The sequence below is a fragment of the Typha angustifolia genome, chromosome 1, assembly GCF_048772165.1.
Source record: "Typha angustifolia cultivar Huaian chromosome 1, ASM4877216v1, whole genome shotgun sequence".
In the NCBI taxonomy this organism is placed as follows: domain Eukaryota; kingdom Viridiplantae; phylum Streptophyta; class Magnoliopsida; order Poales; family Typhaceae; genus Typha; species Typha angustifolia.
This window is the reverse complement of record NC_133239.1, coordinates 11,044,772-11,065,879: the sequence shown is the minus strand read 5'-3', so window position 1 is coordinate 11,065,879 and position 21,108 is coordinate 11,044,772. Positions and strand designations below refer to the sequence as shown.

Here is a 21,108-nt window from a genome sequence, read left to right as displayed (position 1 = left end):
CCAGAACTATTATGTAAATTTTTTATTTTTCATTGATAATTTACATAATAGTAAAAAATTTAAATACCATAATAACTCTGGTATTCAATGAAAGATTAGTTATTCACATAGTAAAAAATTTAAATACCATAATAGCTAGAATATCCTTGGTTGATGATAGTTTTTCACATAGAAATTAAAGATTAGTTTTGGCTCTTTGTTTCTGACACAATTGACCGAAACCAATTCATTTCAGCCCAAAATTTTAACTGAAACCAAAACTTTTGAACTATTTATCTTGACTGCATGCGTTATGCACTGCAAGTCACAAGCATCTATTTTGTAATTGTGCTTCCTTTTTTTACAAGATATACAACACGAGTAAGATGCAATTGTGCTTCCATTTTTTTTTAATATCTTTCTGCACAACTATTCGGAGGAATAATGTACCATGTAATATTAAAGGAATCTCACTCCGTGAAACACTTCTGTCGAATTAACAACTATGATAAATTGGTGATAACGTACTTACAATATTATTTGTGTATAGTAAAGAGTTACAAAAGTTAGCATATTAGGATCAGAAAAGAATTGAACCACATTAATGCAGAAGAATAATATTTGTTTAGGAAAAAAAATGACTCAACTATACAGAATCTTGCCTCCATGCTATCTCCTTTGGCAGTTGGCAGTATAGTCTTTCTGCTAGACACTTGAAATCAATGCCAAGCTCTTACATATCTTAAGAGTCACCTGCGGTAGAGAATGTCATAATGCCCGGGTCTATACAGTAATATCACAAAGGGTGTTCCTTGACATGTAGTAGAATTTGTTCTACTTGTTCCGCTAGTCTCAGCAGGGTTGCCGGCCTGAGGTTGATTGTTCGACTCGAGTGTGTTGCATTCTGTGACTGTCTTCTTTTCTTCAAGCGAAGGCTGTGAAGGATCTAGAGTAGTGCTGCTAATTTCACTTACATTAACTTCAGAAGTGCCAACTGGAGAAGCAGACACTGAAAAAGAACTGCTGCTTCCAATATCAGTATTCTCTTCACTGATGTTTTTCTTGCTTGTTCCACTACTCTCACCAGGGTTGGCTGCCTGAGGTTGACAGTTAGGTTCGACTTTTGTCTTCTCTTCCTCAAGAGAAGGCTGTGAAGGGTCTGGCATAATGCTTCTGATATCAGTTACATTAACTTCAGAAGTGCCAGCAGGAGAATCAGAAGCCGGCACAGAACTGCTTCCAGTATCAATATTCTCTGCACCAACACTTGCCGGGGGAGTTGAAACTGTGAAAGCAGTGGACTCTGATCCAGGGATGAAGTCATAGTGTTTCAACTTTACTTCTCCAGAATTATCGGAGGACGAATCAATAACAACTATCTTTACAGGGATTTCTAATGCATTTGAAAGAGCGATTATTTGCACATTGTCAGCTTCTACACCCAATGGTACGACTTCCTTCCAGCAGAACTGTTCCCAAGTAGCAGAAACAAAGACGATAAGTAAAGAGCATCGGATAAGACTTCCCTACCTTACTATAACATAACCTGATGAAAAAGAAAAAACTTTATTTAATCTACAAGTGATCACTTGTATGTAGCTACAAGTGATCTTTATGAGGGCTTGACTACAAACTTTATTTAATCTTTGAAAAAACAGATTTAACACTGAGTACACCTCAGTATCTGAAAAGGCACATCCTTAGGTGAAAAATTGACTCCCTTCTTTGAATTACCTTTTTATGAGTCCGAAACACAACCAATAGTTGGAAAGGTGTGAGAACTTTAAAAAAACGTTCTAATATTAAGTTTGTAGTCCTACAAAATTTATGTTGAAGTTAAAACTACTTTGGAATAGATTTTAATTCCTTTTGAGTCACTAGTTGTGCCTCAGAATTAAATTAAACTCAAGATTGAGAGAGAGAAGTGCTCTCAACCTTTTCACCTCAAGATAGGTTTTTGCAAAGATTTAACATAGAAATATCCAGTCTATTTTATATATACATATATAGATAGATTAGAAGCTTTATGTTGAATCATTGGAAACAAATTATATTTGTCTAGCCATTGAATGAATATTTGAGATATGGAAAATATTGGGTCTTGAAGAGAAGATCCAACTTGTGTATATTAAGAGGAACATTTAGTGGATAGAGAAGTATGTTCTCCAAATATTCAATATAAAGCCTAGTCTAAATAGATATATTTATAAGTTCACCTAAAAAATATCTGGAAAGTTATCAATGAAGATATATTACAAAGTTCCAACAAAGATGATCCAATGTAGAAAGATTCCATTACTATCACTACAATGAGTAAGATGAGATATATACTACATTACAAACAACATGAAAGTTGGGATCTAGAGGCAGCACAAACCTTAAGTATAGATGGATATTCTGTCGAGCCCAAAAATGGTTTGTAAAACTCTTCGTGCTTGCACATCTCAATGGTAGTGATCAATCTAAGGGAGGACATAACTAGCCAATAAACCATATGATGTACTGAAATTAAGACAGGAAATATAAGAAAAAGAAATAGGAAAAGAGAACTTTGTATGTTGATGTTTCTCACCCAAATTTGAAATTCTCTCATTCAGATTCTTCTTGCAACGATCCTCAGGCGCTAAACTACAGAGAAAAATGTGCTTTCCTTTCTAAGCAGAACTCACTGGAAAGATAATGCACAGAGACATCTGCAGAACATATGACGGTATATTTCTAATATCTTCTAGCAGTCAACATCTAGGAAAAGTTGGTATAAGTTCATACTTTAGGTCTTCTGGTCTATTTTCTGGAATTTGTAAGATCACGTTATAGAGCTCCTGAAGGCAACAACAGCGAGCATCAAATTAGATAAATTAAATGGAAAAAATTCAGGGACAAATTACTCGTAATAGAAAAGCAAATACCATGGAGAAGAAAAATGTTATCTCTTCTGGAATCCATAGAAGGATGAACAATAGTTGAAGTTCGAAATGTTACAGCTTAGATGCTGTAGAAGAAAGCAATTCTAGATTTCTGACATGGGTGAATGCTGTCCAGCACGGCATGTGGAGCCTTTTTTTTTTTCTATCTTTATCAAACATTATCAAATCAACTTTAATTCCGTGCATATTCAATATTCATATCATATCATAGGCGAATTATAAAATTCTTATTTGTATGAAGACTATGGAAAATGTTATAACGAGTAATACTATCAATGGATAAGTTCTAAATATATTAATAGTATTAAGTGTAATATTCTCGTGTTATTCTTGTGTAGGTAAATGAAGTCTTTAATCATCCTTATCATGCTAAGTTTAACTAGATATTAGTTTTAATTGTTGAATTATTTTAAACTAATATTATGTGTTGAATGTTATTATATATTCAATTATATTATGGAGTATTCAATCATGTTATGAAGTATTCAATCATTAATATTAATTTTAACGAATGTATTCATATATCCAATCATATTATGTGTTGAATAATATTTATATTTAACTGTTATTTTATCTTTAATAAATATGTTATTTATAAATATTATTTAAAGATAAAACACTATAATATAGATTTTAATACATATATTTAAACCAAAAACTAAAAATTGACATGTCGAAAACTTCAAAACATCTCTAAATATCTTAAAAGTTTTATTAAAAAAATTATAAATGTGTGCATATGGGGGGCGTGCCGCTCATCACGTGCCGTGCTGATAGTGGCACAGCACGGCACGCCATCATTGTTATAAATGCCTTTCATATTCTTAGAAAGTGAAAATAAAAAAATAAAGAAAGTTGGGATGATTGGAGATTAAAAATAGCATTTCATGTGATATTTCTAGGAATTATTAAGGAAAAGATCTTAATTATAAAGTTACCAATATCATCTCTCTCTCTCTCTCTCTCTCTCTCTCTCTCTCTCTCTCTCTCTCTCTCTCTCTCTCTCTCTCTCTCTCTCTCTCTCTCTCTCTCTCTCTCTACTCATGCCACCAAAATTCATCTCACTTGGTAGTGGTAGGAAGTTTACAGAAGTGTACGTCAGTTTGCATCGCTAGTACATGGTGGGTAAGTTTTGTACTTCCCATCAACATTGAGAAACCTTTTACTTAATCACGACTCACACTTTCCATATCGGTACGAGTGAGCATGCACCAAAAAAATTTACCAATTAGAAGAATTGCCAACGATAATATGGACCTATAGATGTAAATCATAAATGAATAAATTTTTCTTCTAAAGTACAAAAGGGAAATGCACTTACACTAGCGCGAGTCATAAACTCGTCTTCTTGATATCCAAGATTAACATAATCCATCTTGCTTTCTTCAAAACATCCTACTAGGCGATTGACCTCATCTCCGTCTAGCGTTCCATAAAGCTGCTCCTATTTAAATACCTCAAAATTTAATATCTAATACTAGAAGGATCCAGAGAAAAATTGTCACTTTATGATGGACCAAAGAAATTTGGAGAAAATCAAGAAAAAGCTTACCAGGTAGGAAAAAAAGAAACTTCTATAGAAACAGTTTCCATCTCGCCGTGCTCGTCTGAAGGAAGCATAATTTTCGACAAGCAACTGTATCATTAATGAGTTGCTTATGAGTAAAGATGAAATAGAGACACTTAGCAACTGATTAGTGGAATAACAGTCGAAAAAGAAACCTTGATCTTTTCCTGTATGATATAGCTGTCTGGTGGAAAGTCAGCCACTAATACTGAGAGAGGTTCCTGCAAGTACCAAGAATTATTCTGCTTTCACAAGTGCACATAAAACATGAAACCTTCATGAAAAGCTCATGTGGCCATATAAAGATAGCAATAGTAAATTGAAGCACAACTTTTGAAGGTGCCTTGGGATAATTTAAGATCAATACATGTCAAGATATTTGGAATAAGATGCGCACCTCCCTTCCTCCAAAAGAGCTGATTCAGCCTTTGAACAAACTCACAGGAAAATAACAGAAGTTAGATGACTTATATTTTGTTAAATGGCATTTGTGGTTAAGCGGGGGAACTTAAATTTTAATGACAAGCTCTATACTACCAAACACTACCTCTTTAATCAAGCATTTAGCTCCTATAATGATATTCTGAAAATTGTGATAATTAGACTCTTTTCAGAAGCTGGAAAGCACCTGCGAAGTCCACTATACAGTTGGCGATCTATTTGAACAAAATCAATGTAGAGATGAAGAAAAGGTTTATTCAGTGTCATATGCTCGATTATCTTGTTTTGCTGCAATGGAAGTACCTATAACTAGATAAAAAGCCTTAAAATTGAGTGTCAAAAAATCTCTGGTCTGCAATATACACAGCAGTCATGTAGAATGTAAATAGAGTAGAGATGGATTGATATCAGCTTACAACAATTATCTCATTTTAGTTAACATCCTGAGGCGAGGACAACCAACTCAGAGCAGAAGTGATTTGTGACTCAAAATAGATTCTCAGATGCTGAAATACCAGCAGGAGAAAGGAGCATGCCAGAGTATGGCACGGTTTATCATCGACAAGTAATCCCACTTTCAGGTCAGAATGCTTAATCTTGATTATTGGACTTTAGTGTTTGAGAATTTTAAACAATAGGCTGCAATATGTACACAAAGACAACAGCAAAATGAAGAAGCCTTCATCTTAGCATTCAATTAGAATAAGATTAAGCTAGTAAAATGGTCTTCATCTAGCTGTTAGCCGGAAGCTAGCTGTAGGAGGAAAGGATAAACAGAAATCGCGGAGAGTTTTGATGGTAAGAACCTTACATCATTCAACTGCGAAGGACAGAAAGACATTTTTTTTGTCAACAATTAATATGTTGGAACGCATCAGGACGAAATTATGTAACAAATCATCAATTGAAACAGATGAACTGTGATGTAATAAACTAGGGATGAGAGTTGGAGACCTTGTCACCAACCATCGGCGTATTAAGGGCTTCATCCTGGACGAGGAATAACTGATACCTCATGGTTTCATCCTCCTCCTCCTCCTCCTCCTCCTCCTCCTCATCGTCATCATCATCATCATAATCATCATAATCATCATCATCATAATCATCATCATCATCATCATCATCATCATCATCAAACTCATCATAAGGATTTTCCTCATCATACTCCTCCACCTCTCCTTCTACTATTACTGCTTTCCCCTGCATATCTTTCCAAGTTACAACTACCAAATAAATGAACCCCGCTGTTTCTAATAGAAATCGGCAAAACAACACAAAGGAGGAACTCAAGAAACAGAACTCCGACAAGTAGTTAGATTTCCCCGTACCTTGTCTTTAGGAATGGGCAACAATGACGTCTGCCTCTCGGCTCCTCCGTCCGTCGAGCTAATCGGACGGTACGATTTCTTTGGCCGCAGGTATGTTTTCTTGTCTCCCAACAGTTTAAAACTTTTCTTGAGAATTTCCTCGTACTCTTCTGTGGATAGCCAAGGAGGCGTACGTCTAAACACCCGGTAGTCCTCTGCATCACCAGTGCCCTCCACCTCCTCACCATCATCATCATCATGACTATCCTCCTCTGGTATCCCTTCTAACATTAACCCTTTCCCCTGCGCATCTTTCCAAGTTACAACCGAGAAAGCACCCAGCTTTCCAACAACATCCGTCGCAGCTAGCAATGCAGCGAAAACTCTCACGAAGAGAAGCAAGAAGGAATCAAGAACTCAGCGTAGCAGTCCTAAGTAGTACAAAATTCCACAAAACCGCCGAGAAATCAAGAACCAGCATCGGGAGGCTCAATACGGTAGTAAAGATGGCAACTTAATCGCGCCTCCATGGGTAATTAAGAGCAGCTCTAGATCATCCGAAATCCCGCCAAAATCACCAAGAAATCAAGAACCAGCACGGGGAAGGCGATCGAGAAGCAGAAAACATCAAGTTGGTCTCATTCGGATCACCAAGAAATCCCACCAAAATCACCAAGAGAGCCATCGAGAGGGATAGAGCACTGAGCACTACGTACATGAGTCGCTTACCGTGCCTCCGGATTCAACGACGCGGAACTGGCGAGCTCTCTTCTTCAGGGGAAGAGGAATCTGAGGAGCAGCGGCCAGAGGAGGAGGAGGAGGCGGAGGAGGAGGAGCGACGCTTCCCGGGGTTGGTCGCCTTCTTGCCACGTGCTTCATTCGCGCCATTCTTTCATTTACGCTTTCGTCCCTCTCCTCGCTAAGATACGATTTAAGTAACTCTTGAGACGCGGGAGGATTAGCTCTCTCTCTCCATTTGTTGCTTTGAGATTCGTGCGTATTCTTCCCGCTTATCGACCACCAGTGTCTGCAGGCGGTGGTAGCATCGTCGCCGGATCCTCCAAAATTTTTGAATGGACGAAAATACCCTGACTGCAATTTTATCAAAAAATTAATTTTTTTGTTACCTTTTATGTCCAAAAGCTTTTATATTTTGCCAATTAATCTCTTCAGAAACAAAAAGATTACATGCAGCCTCATGCTATAGTAATTTAGTTATATATAATTTTTTTTATCTTAGTATATAAAATTAAGTGCATATATTTTATATAGCGTATTTATAGTTTTCATGATAAAGTATACATAATTTATATGTACCATAAATATTAGAATTTATTATTATAAAATAAATATTATATATAACTAAATTATAAAAGACCCCACTTTGTATCGTAAGAAAGATGTTCGAATGAGATTTTTTAGTTATCAAAATATTTTCAACGTGAAAAGAGCGTTCAAACAAGAGCTAAAAAGGAAAAAGTTGAATGGTGAGATTTTTATACCATATAAGTCTTCAACTTTAAGAGTCACTAAGGTTAGATACTAAACACGAGAAGTAGTATTGAGGGGGAGTTGAGCGAGATTGTGGGTGACAACGGATAATCTGTAAGTGTTTTATGACCGCTGATTATTATAATATTTGGTTTGATCACGAAGAAGGGATTCACAATCTTTTACCCTTGTTTGATAAACTATTTCACATTAAAAATATTATGTTTTATATTTTAGTTTTTTTTTAATGTTCTGCTAGGAAAAATACCTTTAAGCAAGTAACTAGATATTTTCAAGGATGATTAAAAGCTCAATGTAGATGCAGGGGCCAGATTCATCCTCAGAAACAGTCTAGGCAACCATGTCTTTAGATGGTGCAGTCAAAATTAATGCAAAAGATGCGTTCCACGCTGAGATGGAAGCCATCCTCCGTGCTCTGACCAAATGCAAGGAGAGAGGTTTCACCAACTTTCTGGTTGGAAATTGACTCTCTCCTAGCTCATATTCAACCTCAAATCTCCTGTTCCTTGGCATCTTCAAAGTACCATTGAGGACATCCAAATTATACTCCCTAGTTTGGGTGCTGTTTATCACGAAGCCATCAGGAATGTGACCATATCCTCTGTTTGGAGAGGTCTCCTGCTACTTCCTAGTTAAGGACTCTGTTTTTTGTGATAATACTATTACCTCCTTCTATCACCCAAACAAAAAACAAAAAATGTAACATGAAGACACATTATTTCTGTTCATTGTCAGTATTTTGAAGTAAAGCAGCAAATACTAATTGATGAAATCAATAGCAAAGAGCAAATTTCAGATAGATGGCAAAATTCATGCTCTTAGATGTATATAATAAGACATACAAGATTTATAGACATGCCAGGCCAGCTCATAACACAAGTAACCTGTCCAGCTCCAAAATGAACCCCTCAACATACCGAGAAGCTCTGAACTCAGGGGAAGAAAAAAGGGAAAGGGAAAAATGTAGTCAGAAAAGAACAGAGAAAATGCAGGGCAAGCCTTTGCAAACTACATTGGTTCCTGTACAGTGCTTATTAGTCTCATAGACATCTGGAAATGGTAAAGCTATCCCTGCACATTTAGCCCTCCTCTCTCAGTTACTGTTTATATAGTCCAAGGAAAACTGGAAGCACCCCTTGCAGTGTATTTCAATTAAGAAACTTACAGCACCATAGGGCAACCTGCGGCAATCCATGTCCTGGAAGTTCTTGCTGCAATTCCTGGCCAAAACAAAATAATGACAGAAAAAGAAGCCTGTGTACTGCAGATGAGTTCATGTTACAGGTTGGTCTTTAAGGTTAGTGCCCCGGAGCGGCTCAGGTCACTCTTGGTCCTTGGTGGAACCTAAAGGGGAGTCAGATCCATTGCCAGAAGTATCTTCGTTATTATAGGTCAGTACACTTTCCTGACTGTTTTCTTCATTAGCAGAAGTCCTGATTCTCCCAGATCTCGAGCGGATATTAACACCCACAGGGAAGGGCTCCTGCAAAGCAGAGAAACTATTAGCACTTAAAACATATTTGAAGCAAGCCTGATCAGCATCATCAAACTGATAGCTATCTAAAGAGATGCAAGTTTGCAGCAGATGGATGAGTGTACTGTACAAAATGTCTGTTTAACACTGAATGGTCATAAAAGGGATGTCTATATAACATGTGTTTGGAAATATGGGACATATTTAAACAGAAGAATTTACTTTTCTTCTTCCTGATAGGGTAGGGGCAACCAGTAATGTGCTCAGTCTGCTTGGAGAAAACCCAACGATTACAAACCACCAAGCCAATGGACATAAACTAGTAAACTTTGCATGAATGATTCCACCAACATACAAGAAAACACTTAAATAAAACAGTATGAGAAGATGAGCTCAGAATGATTCCTGCCACCTATAAAAGATGATTGTATAGGTAGGTAATATCTGACAAGCAGAATCAACAGCACCCGCTGGATAAGTAACATTTCCATGATAACATAAGAATGCAGATCTAAAGGGATAAATATACAGAAATATGGTCTTCATCAGGCAAGTAATCATGCTGGATAATTTATTGTTAAGCTTTGATAGCAACGGGCACCAGATTAGTTGGACTATGAATATTATACAAGCTTGTAATCAATCAATACGAACACAATGACAGAAAATTTAAATCCAATAATTTCTAATGTGGCACCTGATCCCCTGCATTAGGACCATCTGAATGGAAGAGAATAGGACGGCACCGTTTATCCTCATTCATAAGACTTGAATTCTGAAAATGAGCGATGAGAGCTGCTTTTCCTTGGATTCTAGCATATGCAAGTGATGCCACTTTTTCACTGTTAAACTTCTCCCATTTTTTACCATTAAATGTCTGCACAAAATATTGACCTTCTTTAGCTTTCTTTCCTTTTTCCTTGGTTAAAAAATCACAAGGACCAAAATGGAATGAAACTCAAATACTAAATTCAATGGATTGCCATGCCGACCAGCACGGGTCGATATATATCATGCAAATTAATTATGGGCATCAATACAAGAAGAAAACCTCAATACTTTTCGTGGCCATTCATCTATTTGTGCTATTAGAATTAGACATATATTACTTTAAAGAAACAAATTTTGGGTAGCTTCCAACTATCTTAGTGCTCACTATTATACTGCAAATTTTAAAAATCAAAGAAAAATTACAAATTTTGCCAATTTATTTGGCCCGACAAAGAGGATCCTAGAAAAAAAAATTAAAAAAAAAATCGTAAGATTGCTCATTGCATATGTTATTAATATAGCTCCAAGGCCCTAGCAAGTTTTAAAAATTATTTTTCAGCATGCCAAGACTATTCACAATGCCAACAGAACAAAAGCTCGACATGGCACCCTCTGAGCCAAAGTCGGCACGCCATGGCCCATGCCATTGGCACGACAATCTTTAAAATTTCTTCATGCAAATCCTATTCAATCTCAATGCCAAGAATGCAAAATTAATAAATACCTAAAAATCGAAACAATGTTAAGAAAAAAGGCGAGGCGCCTTTCCTACTTTAGAATAATAAAACACCATGGATGCATAAGAAGCACATATCATGCATTTATAGTAAGGTGCAGAGAACCAAACCTGATAAAATGGAATGATATGTTGAGGATCAATCATGTTGATAAAAGCATATCCCACATTGCATTTATTCTGAAGAGCAGAGGGCAAAGCATCCATTGAGACAATAATTAAAAGAAACAATATATTAACAGCATATGATGAGATGATTTTAGCTTATAAAGAAGCACTCCTTACCTTAAAATCAATTGGCAAATAGATAAAATCATAGGTGCCTCGATGATTTTCATCAATAGCAGCCAAAAGCATCTTAGATGTGTACCTGTTGATGATAATAAGATAGTTATATAAAGCTAGAATTCAACATAAAATGACTCTATGAATAGAAACTGGAGTTAAGATTAGCAGGTCAAATCATGTACTTATTGGGAATATTTTTTATCATAAGTGTAGTCCGAGAGTCTTCACCACGCACAATCCGTTCAATATCAAGTTCATACTGCTTTTTGTTATCAGTCTGATTAGCAGTAGTCTCATTTCTTCGGCTTCTCAACCGATCATTTTGGGAATCAAATGAGGAAGGCATTGGGATCATGGGATTCCTTCCATGGATCATATGGCACCTTTGCTGAGGAGACAGAATCCCAATGTGCGCAGGTGAAACTGTAGGGTCAAAACAATTCCCTCCAGTGTGAGTAAAGATGTTATGGGAAGCAAGTTCCAGGGGATGGAATTGAGGGCTGCCAGGGAACCCCATAGTGCCAAGAGATGCTGGATGAAAAGCAGGTGACTCTGTCGAATCCCCTGCATAGGCTTGCCGTCTGTCCCACAGAGATGGATTCATGGTAGGTGCTGAACCAACATGATGCTGCTGTGAAGGAAGCACACCACTCAGCATATGAGATGGTGCTCTAGGAATTCCATGTAGCTGTGGTGGGGGACGAGCTGGAATATTGTTTCCAAATGATGGTGAGTTTGACCATAACATGGGGGGAGAGGGCTGATGGCGGAAAGCATTTGAACTATTCCACATGTACTGGTGTCCATGGAGAGGGCAGCTTCCAGTTCCAGAAACCCCAAATGCTGTTAAGGACAATGATACATTCTGGTTAGCAAACAAAAAATAAAAGGAACCTAGGAAATAAAAATTCGAATTTTGTACTAGAAAACATTAATCAGATCTTGGCATCTCAGTAAGTCAAATAGCTTCTTTGATGTTTAAGGTTGAAGGTGAAGTAGAAGGCTCTTGTTAGACAGGATAGAGGTCGAGCAGACAAAAGAAATACACATGACGTATGTTAGCTAAAAAGTATTCTAGGCCAACAAGATCAACTCAATATGAGATATCCTATCCAACTTACCAGCTTCATCATGATCAAAGGAATGGCCATTGAGGCTACCGGGTCCCACTTTAGGGAGATGCCTGTTTCTTATTCCTTCAGAAGCAGCAGGGCTTGACTTGATATTAATACCCATAGCTGATATTGTGTTTGAGTTGTATGGGATACCATTAGCTACTTCATTGTGATACTCTGGCAGTGAATGAGGATGAAAAGCCGGGATGCCTTGAAATCCAAAGTTCATCTGGCCAAGTGAATGGCTTACTTCACTGTGGACGGATGGATTATTGAGATTGCCTGCTGATGCAATTCCAACAGAGAAAGGTAACGTCTGAGGTATGCCAGAAGAGATCCCAGGAAAAGCTATCTCGGTAAAGGGCCTGATTGGTGCCCGGACTGTAGAATGTAAACCCTGGATAGCTCCATTTTCAAGACTATTTGATGCAATTGTCGCAGGAAGGACTGAATCTGATTATATGATATCTAGGTCAGAAAATACAACCATGACATAAAGAGATGCTGGACAAGTAACAGGAAAGACGTAGGAAAAAAAACAGAAGATCAATCATGAATAGGTAAGGAATCAACCATCATACCAAAGCATCCTGATGGTGAGTGATTAGGACTCCCCTGTTGACATGGACCAAACTCTTCCTGCTCTAACTCTGGAGACAACTGCTGCATCATGCTGTTGGTACAGAGTTGATGTTACCCACAAGTAGCAGACATGAAACTCAAGATAGAACCTCATTGAAGCACTTTAAGAAATTTCTTTTTATTATATGCACAGACAACTATTGTAGACAACTAACGAATAAGAGGGGCAGGAGAGAGAAAAGTCTCCAATCATAAGTAATCAATATGTCATTAAAGACCAGGAAAAGCCTTGAAATTTATCATACAATAGAACTACGGCAAGTCAGCTTCAATTCAAAATCGGCAACCTAAAGAAAAAGAATATATATTCCATGAATATTGTCAGAAACATCCAAAAATTGAAATTGTACTCTTCAGATGACTGAATCTAGCTTCTCTCTGAAGAAGCCCAAGCAGACTGATACCTTCTGAAATTTAGTAACAACTAGATTGATCACTCCCATTTAACATGTAATTCGGCCATAAAGACCAAGAAATCCATATTTTGTAATCATATTCAAGTTTCATCAACAGATGAAGCTCAATCAATTTGGAGGGAGTCCTACTGGTAAATAGAACTTCTGCTAAAGATTTAAGAAGTAGAGCTGACGATTTGCAGCACTGCGATCTTATGGCAATTTGGAATTTAAGGCCTCCTTATTCTGCATATGTCAACTCCTATCTTTCCTATTATAGTCGAATTAAGGACCTAAGATTACTCCATCAAGTAACTTTTTTATTTATTTCTAATGGTAAATACTTCTCTACATCTCATTAGCCCTTTTGACACAATCTTACTTTGAGATTTTTCCTTCTATGGTATAGATCTCCAATGAACTACAAATTTCACCTAAAGGTCACAATGTTTTATAAATTATGCCCTCCAGACAATGGACATAATGAAGTTGTTAGTAATAATCATGAGCTAGCATTAGTAATCCCTAGTACAATATACTGTTCCTCGGTCAGAGTAGGATCAAATTGGGGACAGTGCACTTCCAAATTTTAAGCCCAAAATTTAGAACTTTTGAAATAAAGAAGGGCTTAGGAACTGAATTTGATTCTAATGAATGATATATCTGGTAGATATACCTTTTCATAGTCATTACGTATTAATACCTCTAATTTTAAGGAAAATTGTGTCAAAGACTCAAAGTGGAAACAATTTAATTTTCAATTTGTTTACTCAAAACTAGAACAATAGAAGAAATAGAAGCAGCAATGCATATTGTTATCTAGCGACATATTGAGGTAATGAGTCGAACAATGCCAATTAAGTATGAGTATGCATGTTTAATCTCTAGAAATATCTAACACTTGGGGCAAAATTGAATTATACACTACATTGAAGCTACTAGTGATATTGCAATCACACAAGCTAGCTTTGAGTTGCTGAGTACATGTTCTGAACTTTTAATGTATCAATACAGAAAAGGAAGAGACGACCTTCTATAACAAGGTGATGCAGACAAAATTTCTACAAGAATATTTGGATGTGTCACTTGGACAAATTTCTTCAAATTAAAGGACATGTATACAAGAGTGTAGAGATATTATAAATTCATATACAACAAGAACTTTGATGATTGGGAAATAGAAAAATGCAAAAACAATAATATGCACTACTAGGCAAAGCTAGTTCCTAGCATATATAGAGCTGGGACAAATACTTTAGCTTTTTAATTGGTGATTTACTAACCTTTTGAACTAATGGCCAGAAATGATACACTACAATTATCTTCAGGGACTTCAATTTAATTTCAGAACAGAATTTAGGATAAAGTGTAAAATGGATCAAGGCGTTAAAAGATAGACAATTATATATGAAATGATCGATTTTAATCTAAAATTTGCCGGAGGAAAAGGAAAAGTGAAAAAATAGATAGGATAATACCACCGTCTTGCACCTCCAGGGCGGCTATGCTCCAGTTTTATTTTCTTGCCTGCAATATCACTTCTATTTAGAGCACGAAGGGCTGCTTCAGCTGCTCTAATATCATAAAACTCTATGAACTTATGATGACACTTGTGTGGAGTCTCACGAATCTGCCAATCAAAGCTAAATATTAGTGCTATAAATGAAGGATGAGCACCAGACATATAAATCACATTACCTCTTTGATTTCACCATAAGTGCCAAATATCTGCTGGAGGTCATCATTTGAAACAGATGAATCAAGGTTAAATACTACAAGAGTTCCCTGGTTAATATCTTTCTCCGAAGGATTGTCCTAATGAGAAATAAGTCAATAACCATTAAGCAGTGTACAAAAATTTGTGACTCCAAATATGCATGTATGTACATGTCAAGAGGGAATCAACATGGAGCAGCATTGGTATCAGACAAGAAAATAGATAATCATGTTTTGGGAAATGTTTGTTTCTAAACTACCACAACAACAAGAACAATATTATGAAGTCTAGGTGAAAAATTGCCTATTATGCTAGGAACCACTTCTCTGCAAAAGCAAAACTAATGATGGCCTTGCCAACCGGCACACCTTCGGCGTGCCTTTTGACACATTTTTAATAGAATTATTAGTGTCTTTAAAGATTTTTTTGGATTTTCGACACGTTAATATTTGGTTTTTGTTTTAAATATGTATTAAAACCTACCTTAGAGTCTATTATCTTTGGACTATTTTTATAAATAACTTAATTTATTAAAGATATAGTAATAACCAAATATAAATATTATTCAACACATAATATGATCGAATATATTTATTAAAACTAATACTAATGATTGAACACTCTATAATATAATTGAAAATTCTATAATATGATTGAAATAGAAACAATTTTTAAAAAAAAAACTCGGCATGACATATCATATTTGTCGCACGATAAAAAAATGTCTCATAAAATATTTTAGATTTACCACTCTAATTGATCAATTTTAAATCAATAAAATATGTCTTGAACCTCCCAGTCCGGCACGGCTTGATACAGAGTGTCCTCGTGTCAGGTGTCATGCCACCATCGACACGACAAATCTGATCAACTTAGTCATCATTGAGTAAAACTATTAGTACTGTACATGGGGCAAATAATTGAGCCAAAGATAGGAAATATTATAAAGTGTTGGACAAAACAACATCTACATATATAGAGTTCTAGAAAAGCTGGGATTTAAAACTACTAACACCTATAAGTTCCATTTAATACATGTATAGGTAGATAAACATGGTTTTCTATGATAATTTACCTGCATTATTAAAAAATTTGAAATTCTAAAAGTGAACTATTTGGGACAGTCTTGGGAAATCATACTCTATTGTGTCACACTCACATCTTCTACTAAACACTACAAGGACAAAATATAATTGTTTATATTGTTTTTCAAGATATTTCTATGTCCTTTCCACAAACATAGTACACAGGAAGATATGCGAAAAGCAAGAGAGCTGGCAGCTCGCATAAATCTAATACTAACAGGACTTCTTGCAACAGGAACTATCAGTTTCTTTATAATATAAAAATAAAAATATGGAGTACATATTAAGTTCATATTGTCGGTAAGGCTGATATCAGTATCTCAAACAATCTCATCGACAAAGATAGCTATTCAAAGTGCATCAAGAAATCAATCAGTTTATCCTACAGATTTCATTTTAGAAGTAGTGGTGACCAGAACAATCCTATGGAAATTTTCAGAGGACAGAACATGTATAACAAACTTTAAGAAATAAGTAAGCACTTGCAACCAGGTAAATGATATTGGCTGTAATAGTGACCTTCGGAATTGAATAGTGTATGTCAAGCTTCCGACGTCTCAATGGCTTGTTCTGAAGTGCCCTTATTGCATTTCGTGCAGCCCTTATATCATAATAAGATATCATCACAAAGCCACGATGTTTGCAGGCTGTATAAAGAGTGCGTATGTCCCCGTAATGCTAAATAAGACAAAAAAGTATTATAAAATGCAACATCTTATCTATCAGGCTGTTGAAGTGCAAGTGTTTGAAGAAGAGAAAAGATAGGTACCTCAAAAAGAATCCGTAACTCTGAATCCTCAACATTGCTATTGATGTTTCTAACAAAAAGAGTTCTCGAAGGGTGTTCACCATGAGGGTGTTCACCAGCAAATGGGCCATTTAACCCTCCTTGCAGACCATTAGAGGCTCCGCTACTAAATTCAGAAATTTTGAAATCGTTAGCATTATCATCGGCTTCTAGTTCCATACCTCCTCCACTGCAAAATATGTCATCATCATTATCATCTCCATTGTTGTGCTGACCAATGTATTTAACATCATCAGTAACACCAGAGAGTAAATCATCGTCATCATCAGGGAGAAGATCTCCAATAGTTTGGGCTTCCATTTCTTCCATTGACTCAAAAGGCTCGTCTTCCCCATAGTTGGAATCAGTTATATCAATAGACTGAGCAAGAACATTATTTGATGCTAATCTCACTGCACAACCAAAATTTCATAAAGCAAATGAAAACTGTCACCAGAAAGAACGAATAAATAATATACTATATTATATTAGAAACCTATATCATCACAAACTGTTACTTTCAGAATTTGACTTCAGGAAATTAACACCATCAAATATTGTATTGTACTTGCTAGGAGGAAATTATGTATCTTTATCAGCTTCAGTTAATAAGAACCAGTATTATAACTCATAAAATGTAAAGGAAGAAGCTCACATTTTTTATCAAACATTTCTGAAAGGGAACTTGAGAAAAGCCCCTTCTCATAGCGGGTCCCATTTACATCAACTTTACGCCCGTGTGCAACTAAAGATGCAGTTTTGGCAGATAAATCAGAATGAGATAGAGAATCCTGATAAGAAGCTTTCCAACAGGTTGAAGAGAGGCTGTTAATCCTTTCTCTCCCAATCAGATGATTCTCTAGGCTAAATTTAGTTTTCAGGTCTTTAAAAATATGAGTTTGTGATTCTAGAAAATCCACAGGATTTGCGCCAACAGGATGGAGATTTTCAAGTGAAGAAGAAACTGATTTGCTTCCTGACATTAGTGGCAGCCCCTCCATTCCTGCAAATGAGGTTAAATAATATAGTGAACTCCCAATATAAAAAATTGAAGGAATAAACCCTAATGTTGTTATATTTACCCCTGGATAAGGTTAATCTCCAACTTATTCCTGCTAAATTATCATCATAGAATTTACCAAGCCATTGCTTACCAAATTCAACTCTGGAACCAATTTAGAGTACAGATTGGATTTACCACAAACAAATTCAAATAGGATACCCCAGATCCCAGCTAGCAATTTCGGATGAACTGCTAAAGGTGTAATAGAGAAGAAAAATATGGCAATAGAAGACCAAAAATACTAAAGTGGTTTTAGTAAATCGTGAAAATTCTGTGAATTGGAGCCCTTGACGGAGAAATTTCACCATAATTACAAATCTTAAGCCTCCAACCAGGAGCATTCTGCCAGCAAGGCAATGCATAAATCTTAAAGGACATTTAGAACATATATTATTTTATTACTTCAGATCACATATGATTGGATCTATAGGATCACACTATAGCAAATATATTACTGACAAGTTTGAGGAAACAACAGGCAGACCAAACATTGAATTGAATCAAGTGCTAATACTCACCAAGATTATCAGGCACTGACTCCGGTTTCAAAAATCCAACTTGTCTCTGCATAAAAGAGAAGCATCAGGTAATACCCAAATGTATATCTCGTGTGGGTCATCAGGTAGACATAAAATTTAATTTAATTTTTTCTGAACACTGTTATTAAAGAACAACATTTCATCATTGTCCTAGAGAGATTGAATGTACCCTCACCGGCACTTCCTCTGCAACCAAGCAGACAAGAAGAAAGAAATGAAAATTGGAAATTCTTTACCTCATTATGCAAGTAGAGTTCCTCAGAGAAAAAGGAAGGAGTCTTTGGGAGAAGGCGGAATGGAGACAGATGCTTCTGATCCATGATTCCCGACGGCATCCTGCAACTCTCACAGTATAGACCTGATCAAAGTGGACCTCGGACCATCCTCAGATAATTTACTCCCCTTCTGACCTCTGTTAAAAATTTTAACCAGACGAGAACAATACAAATTAATATTTCAGAAAAAAGAGGTAATTCAGAAGAAGAGGTTGGAAATTAGATGCCAATTTTTCTTCTCTGCAAGGTGATCGGCGAGGGAGAAAAAAGAACTTAAATTAGTCGCTAGAATTTTGTGCAAACCTCCAAAATTCAACAAAATTGAACTATTCAAGCACAGACAAATCATAGCCTAATATTAGCTTTACAAAGTTTACACTTTGAGGGGAAAAAAAAAACCAGCAGAGTTTAACGCTCAAATAGAAAACCACAGAAGGTATGATCATAGGAAATAGGAAACAGATAGAGCTGCAGCAAATTAAACTGCCAAAGAGAAACACAAATTCCCTCACCAGACACCAAAATTATCCCCAAAACCACACCAAAAAAAAAAAAAAACAGGCCTTACCCGTTAATTCACCAGATCGCGCTCTTCTCCCCGCTCCTTTCTTTAAATTAGCACCAAAAGAACGACGTCTACGAGCTCTAAACAACGCGATCCCTCACCAAATCACGCTCTTTTCCTCCTCCGCTTCTCGAATTAGCATAAGAAACGCGCGAACTAGCAAGAGCTTTAAAGCAAGCAGGCTATAGTGACAACGGGGTTGCTCCAGAAGGAAAGGAAAGGCATCAGGAGAGATCAAGCGGACGAGGTAACCCCCCGCATCAAAATCCGTGCCGTGCGAGAGCTTCCATCTCCAATGCAAGCAATCCAAACCACCCTTTCCCCCCCTCTGTCTCTCTCTCTTGCTTGCCGCAATGCCCAAATTATGCTATCCCCACCCGATTTTTTCCCATTTATACGCCTACCTCTCCTCCCCCCTTTCCTCTCTCCCCAGTGAAGAAGCTTCGCCGGAATCTATGTCGTACTCCGGCGAGAAATGAGAGAGAGAGAGAGAGAGAGAGAGAGAAAGAGAGAGAAGGGTGGGGTAGGTATTAATTTAGATGGAAAGAGAGTGGAAGAAAAGGGCGGGGGAAAGGAATGGAGGAGGCGGTCAGCGTAAGCGCGGAGCACCGCACCACCGGTTCCTATAAACGCGACGGACGAGAGGAGTTGGACACTGGACGCCGTTAGTTTTTCCCCGCAACGGCGTCCCCTTCGGATTTGGGTCGCCTCGCTGCGTTGCCATATTACGAATTTGCCCTCGTTACCATCGGTTCAAGGACGGCTGGGACCGCTCTGTCCACCGTCAACGCACGGGCCGGACCAACGGCTCCAGCCATAGGCGTGGCAACAACTTATTGGCTCCACTAAGCTGTTGCCTGTCTTTAGCCCCGTAGCTGTTGGCTTCACATGGCAATTTCAATTATGTCTTTTTCTCACATCACCACCTACATTCAGGCTTATTTACAAATACTTCGCCCATATCACGTACAGTTGTATGTATTCACTTATAATATTTTCCTTTAAGAAGTATAGGTGGTAATTTACAAAATAAAAATATATAATAATAATAATAATAATAATAGTAATCGGAGGAATCGAGCTGGAGAACACGGCAGATCATCGTACTCCATCGCCGAAATTAATCAGAAGAGAAAATTACCGAGAAGACTCTCAATTTCATACGCAACATCTATATCTACGTAATCCGCTGTTCTAGCACAAGGGGTTCTTCCGACGATGCACCAATCAGAGCACGCCACAGTAGCGCGATGGCGACGTTCCGGTCACCTCGGCCGTAGGGGATCAAAGAAAAGGTGGCGTGAGCGTGGCATTCGTGGGGTGAAGGAATTGTGGCGGAGGAGAGGTCGCTTACGCTGCGTACCACGCAGAGTGGACTCCGAAACCAGCGAAGATAAGGCGTGGATAAGCCTATCACTAAAAGGGTGGATAAAGTTGGAGACTTGTCTTTATTACCGTACGATTGGAATCAGACGATCTTTATTCAAAACCTCTTATCCCGGGATGGGTTGCGTGGAAGTTATTGAGCATTGCATCCACTGTAGAGGGGACCAACCAAAATGACCAAAATGCCCACATTTGATCCCGTAAACATTATCTATCCTATTCGGTGTAAACGGCATGAAAGAGTTTATGTTTTGAGTAAACAACGCCTTTTCTCTAAAAGGGTACTTTCGTCATTTCAAATGATGACCACTCAAAGATAAAATGGGTAGAAAAGGAGGAGGGCGGGATGACGATGGACCTCCTTCTTTTTTGCGCTTTCACGTACTCCGAGGCAAGATTTAAGAAAATTCCAATCTGCTCCCTCGCTGCCTCGAGCCACGTGAACATCGATGATGGGAGCTGGGATTGAATCGCGACCGTCCAATCGCTGCTCCGCGTTTTCCAGATATGGTCGCTTGTCCCGTTACGGAGACAAAA

General features: G+C 37.4%; 2 protein-coding genes across 3 annotated transcripts; both read right to left on the bottom strand.

Annotated features, from left to right (window-relative positions):
- Positions 1-728: 728 nt before the first annotated feature.
- Positions 729-2,455, bottom strand: LOC140767504 (uncharacterized). The gene is made up of 2 exons (XM_073107438.1): positions 2,357-2,455; positions 729-1,448 (listed from the first exon to the last, which is right to left on the bottom strand). Exons 1-2 carry the CDS (start codon positions 2,453-2,455, stop codon positions 729-731), a joined length of 819 nt encoding a protein of 272 aa, XP_072963539.1.
- Positions 2,456-8,502: 6,047 nt separating this feature from the next.
- Positions 8,503-19,818, bottom strand: LOC140767696 (protein MEI2-like 4). 2 transcript variants are annotated; one of them, XM_073107703.1, is made up of 15 exons: positions 19,189-19,818; positions 18,582-18,757; positions 18,325-18,370; positions 17,399-17,746; positions 16,726-17,156; positions 16,476-16,634; positions 14,853-14,969; positions 14,636-14,784; positions 12,699-12,790; positions 12,124-12,570; positions 11,185-11,845; positions 11,000-11,084; positions 10,826-10,894; positions 9,905-10,084; positions 8,503-9,216 (listed from the first exon to the last, which is right to left on the bottom strand). In XM_073107703.1, the coding sequence occupies exons 2-15, from the start codon at positions 18,678-18,680 to the stop codon at positions 9,055-9,057; spliced, it is 3,045 nt and encodes a 1,014-aa protein (XP_072963804.1). In that variant the 5' UTR covers positions 18,681-18,757; positions 19,189-19,818; the 3' UTR covers positions 8,503-9,054. The 2 variants fall into 2 exon arrangements, with proteins under 2 accessions (XP_072963804.1, XP_072963797.1); XM_073107696.1 differs by having other exon boundaries at positions 14,633-14,784; positions 19,189-19,817.
- Positions 19,819-21,108: the final 1,290 nt, after the last annotated feature.

What these genes read in the sequence shown, in the direction of transcription:
- LOC140767696 (XM_073107696.1), bottom strand. Translation starts at nt 18,680, where the DNA reads ATGCCGTCGGGAATCATGGATCAGAAGCATCTGTCTCCATTCCGCCTT. An exon ending in AGAAATGTTTGATAAAAAAT is followed by an intron (nt 17,157 to 17,398) that starts GTGAGCTTCTTC and finishes TTGGTTGTGCAG; the next exon opens with TGAGATTAGCATCAAATAAT. An exon ending in ATTTGCCAATTGATTTTAAG is followed by an intron (nt 10,895 to 10,999) that starts GTAAGGAGTGCT and finishes TCTGCTCTTCAG; the next exon opens with AATAAATGCAATGTGGGATA.
- LOC140767504 (XM_073107438.1), bottom strand. Translation starts at nt 2,455, where the DNA reads ATGTCCTCCCTTAGATTGATCACTACCATTGAGATGTGCAAGCACGAA. An exon ending in AATATCCATCTATACTTAAG is followed by an intron (nt 1,449 to 2,356) that starts GTTTGTGCTGCC and finishes ACTTGGGAACAG; the next exon opens with TTCTGCTGGAAGGAAGTCGT.